This window comes from Orycteropus afer, unplaced genomic scaffold (genome assembly GCF_000298275.1).
Source record: "Orycteropus afer afer isolate SDZICR_OR568_19922 unplaced genomic scaffold, OryAfe1.0 scaffold00388, whole genome shotgun sequence".
In the NCBI taxonomy this organism is placed as follows: domain Eukaryota; kingdom Metazoa; phylum Chordata; class Mammalia; order Tubulidentata; family Orycteropodidae; genus Orycteropus; species Orycteropus afer.
This window is the reverse complement of record NW_006921975.1, coordinates 184,188-186,958: the sequence shown is the minus strand read 5'-3', so window position 1 is coordinate 186,958 and position 2,771 is coordinate 184,188. Positions and strand designations below refer to the sequence as shown.

Sequence of the window (2,771 nt, the reverse complement as noted above, 5' to 3'; positions counted from 1 at the left end):
CCTTCTGGTTAGCAGTCAAATGCCTTAGGCACTGCACTCCAGAGCTATATCAGACTGAGGATGTTCATTTCTCTTGCTAAAAAGTTTTATCATTAATAGATTAACTTTGTCAAATGCTTATTCTACATCTCTTAAGATGATTGTTTGATTTTATCCTTTATTATGTTAATGTGTTGAATCATATTGATTGATTTCATGAATGCTGAATCAACCTTGCAGGATAAATCCTACTTGGTCATGATATATTACCTTTTCTACATATTGCTAGATTCAGTTTGCCAGGTTTTTTTTTTTTTTTTAAGACATGAAGGATTTTTCCTCTATATGTATGAGGAATATTGGTCTATAATTTTCTTTATTTGCAATATCTTTTAGAAGCTTTGGTGTCATGGTTATATTGGCCCCCTCAAATTCTCAGAGTGAAGAGAAATTATTTGCTTTATATTGAATTGACAAGTAAACATGAATTTTATATTTTGATCAGTCATCCCCACTTCCATCTTTTAAAAAACTGGATAGTGTGTTTTAGAATTGAATAGTTAACTGGTAGTAGGTACAGATACATAGTAACTATGCATATAATCTTTGAAAAAATAATTCTCATGTTACTATTTTAATGATTATTTTGAGGAAAATATTATGTTACTATCTAAAAAGGTTTATTTATGCACAACAAGCTAAGTCAGTTTCTCTGCTGTATTTCTTTGTTTCTTCCACTTGAAAGTTTTTACATGGTACCAATAAAACTTCTGTTCTTTTGAGTTAACGCTAGTATGCCAGTTATCTAAGAGCACATTTCTCTTTTCAAATTTTAGTTACATGAGCATGCAGCATACCTTGTGGATAGCATGTGGGACTGTGCTACTGAGCTGCTGAAAGACTGGGAATGTATGAACAGCTTGCTGCTGGAGGAGCCACTTAGTGGAGAGGAAGGTAAGGACATTTAATTACGGAATATTTGCTTCTAGACAGTTTTGAACATAGATTTTACACATTTCATTTGTTTATCATATTAGTGTTAAAAATGGATATAAAAAGGTTAGTCTTTATAAAATTTTGTTTTCACAAGCATGAATATATAGAAAGATGTAATTATCCTTAACATACTTTACTTTTTTGTGGATCCGGGTATGTTTTCTTTGCTCTAAGCATGGAGCAGTGGTAGATTGATTAGGAATGTTAAGGGGTTTATGAAAATTTAACCTCTTCAGATCCTTTCTGTGATATAGTAATGGGATTGTGTTTATGTTTAGTATATTAGGCTGAATTCTATTCATGTGCAGAAGCAGCTGTTTTTTAATTATTACCAGCAGCATAGAGAGAGAAGTAGGTTAACTCTTTTTGTGTTGTTTTCTTCCCTGCCCCCAGCATTAACCGACAGACAAGAGAGTGCTCTTATTGAAATAATGCTTTGTACCATTAGGCAAGCCGCTGAATGTCATCCTCCTGTGGGAAGGGGGACAGGAAAAAGGGTATGCCAATGTATTTTCGGTATTCTGAATTACATCTGTCCTTTTTAAATATCTTATCTTTTTAAAAATTCTTGTTTAAATCATAGAACAAAAATTTTTGATTCATGCATTTCATTTTTCAGGTGACCTTTGCTTATAAATATGTGTCAGAACTAAACTTCCAAGCACCAGGTTTTCACCGTGCCCAGTTTGGGAAATTTCTGAATTTATACTTTAAGCTGCTTTGCTCTGGTGACTGTAGGAAATGAAGTGATTTACAATCTCTGCCTTGAAGAATGAATATAGTGCACCCCTTATAGAGGTCTAGGCTCACTTAGGCTGTTTTGGTTTACTTGTAGATTTGCTTTCTTTTAATAGTAAGTAAGTAATACAAATAGAAATGATTGTTCATTAAAATAGAGAAAGTCCTATTTTCTGGAATCAGATTTTACTGTAGTACTCGAAAGCTTGTATATATTTTATATTTCACACCAACAATTTCACAGCATCTCAAACTTTCGACCATGACACACAGTAAGAGATACATTTTATATTTTGACATAGCACAAACCCATAAATGTGTGTGTATAACAATCAAAAATTGTGTCAAACAGTACTCAATCTTAAGGTTTGCAATTCATTCTATTCCATTAATTTTTCCTCATTTTTCTAATTGCGACCAAATAAAAAAAAGGAAGAAAAAACCAAACTTACTGCCGTCGAGAAGTAGATTGCCCAACTTCCTTCCGAGTAGTGTCTGGTGGGTTTGAACCACCAGCCTACTGGTTAGCAATCAAATGCCTTAGGAACTACACCACCAGCACTCCTTTTCTAATTGCTAGTAGCAACTTTAATGTACTGAATTCATAACCCGTGGTGCATGGCTCACAACTGAGAGAAGGCTGGGATACTGCTCAATGCCATTATTACATAAGATCCTAAACCATGGGTCCTGTTCCTAAATGCTTGTCCTTCCATCCAAAGCTGTAGTTGGTTAGTCTAATTTGGTATTGATTGTGCCTCTAGGGCTATGGAAAGGTTTTTGGTGTTATTTTTATAATGTGCAAGTTATTCTCTTTGACATCTCTTTTGGGGTTAAAGTTTTATAGTAGAAACTTTTGCATCATTTCATATATACAGTTTATCACTTATTTTGAATATTGTATCTGAAACTTGTACACTTAACAGTTAATGGACTTAAAAACATTTATAAATATGTTTGTATCATTTCAGGTACTGACAGCAAAAGAGAAGAAGACCCAGTTAGATGACAGGACAAAAATCACTGAACTTTTTGCTGTGGCCCTTCCTCAGTTATTA

General features: G+C 33.7%; 1 protein-coding gene across 1 annotated transcript in view; it reads left to right on the top strand.

Moving 5' to 3' along the window:
* The window catches only part of STAG2 (stromal antigen 2), an 86,832-nt gene that overhangs the window by 42,452 nt on the left and 41,609 nt on the right, over window positions 1-2,771 (top strand). Inside the window, exons 14-16 of the mRNA XM_007953360.1 lie at window positions 816-933; window positions 1,369-1,472; window positions 2,685-2,771. Of these exons, the coding sequence (XP_007951551.1) occupies window positions 816-933; window positions 1,369-1,472; window positions 2,685-2,771 (309 nt within the window). The remainder of the gene's footprint in view (window positions 1-815; window positions 934-1,368; window positions 1,473-2,684) is intronic.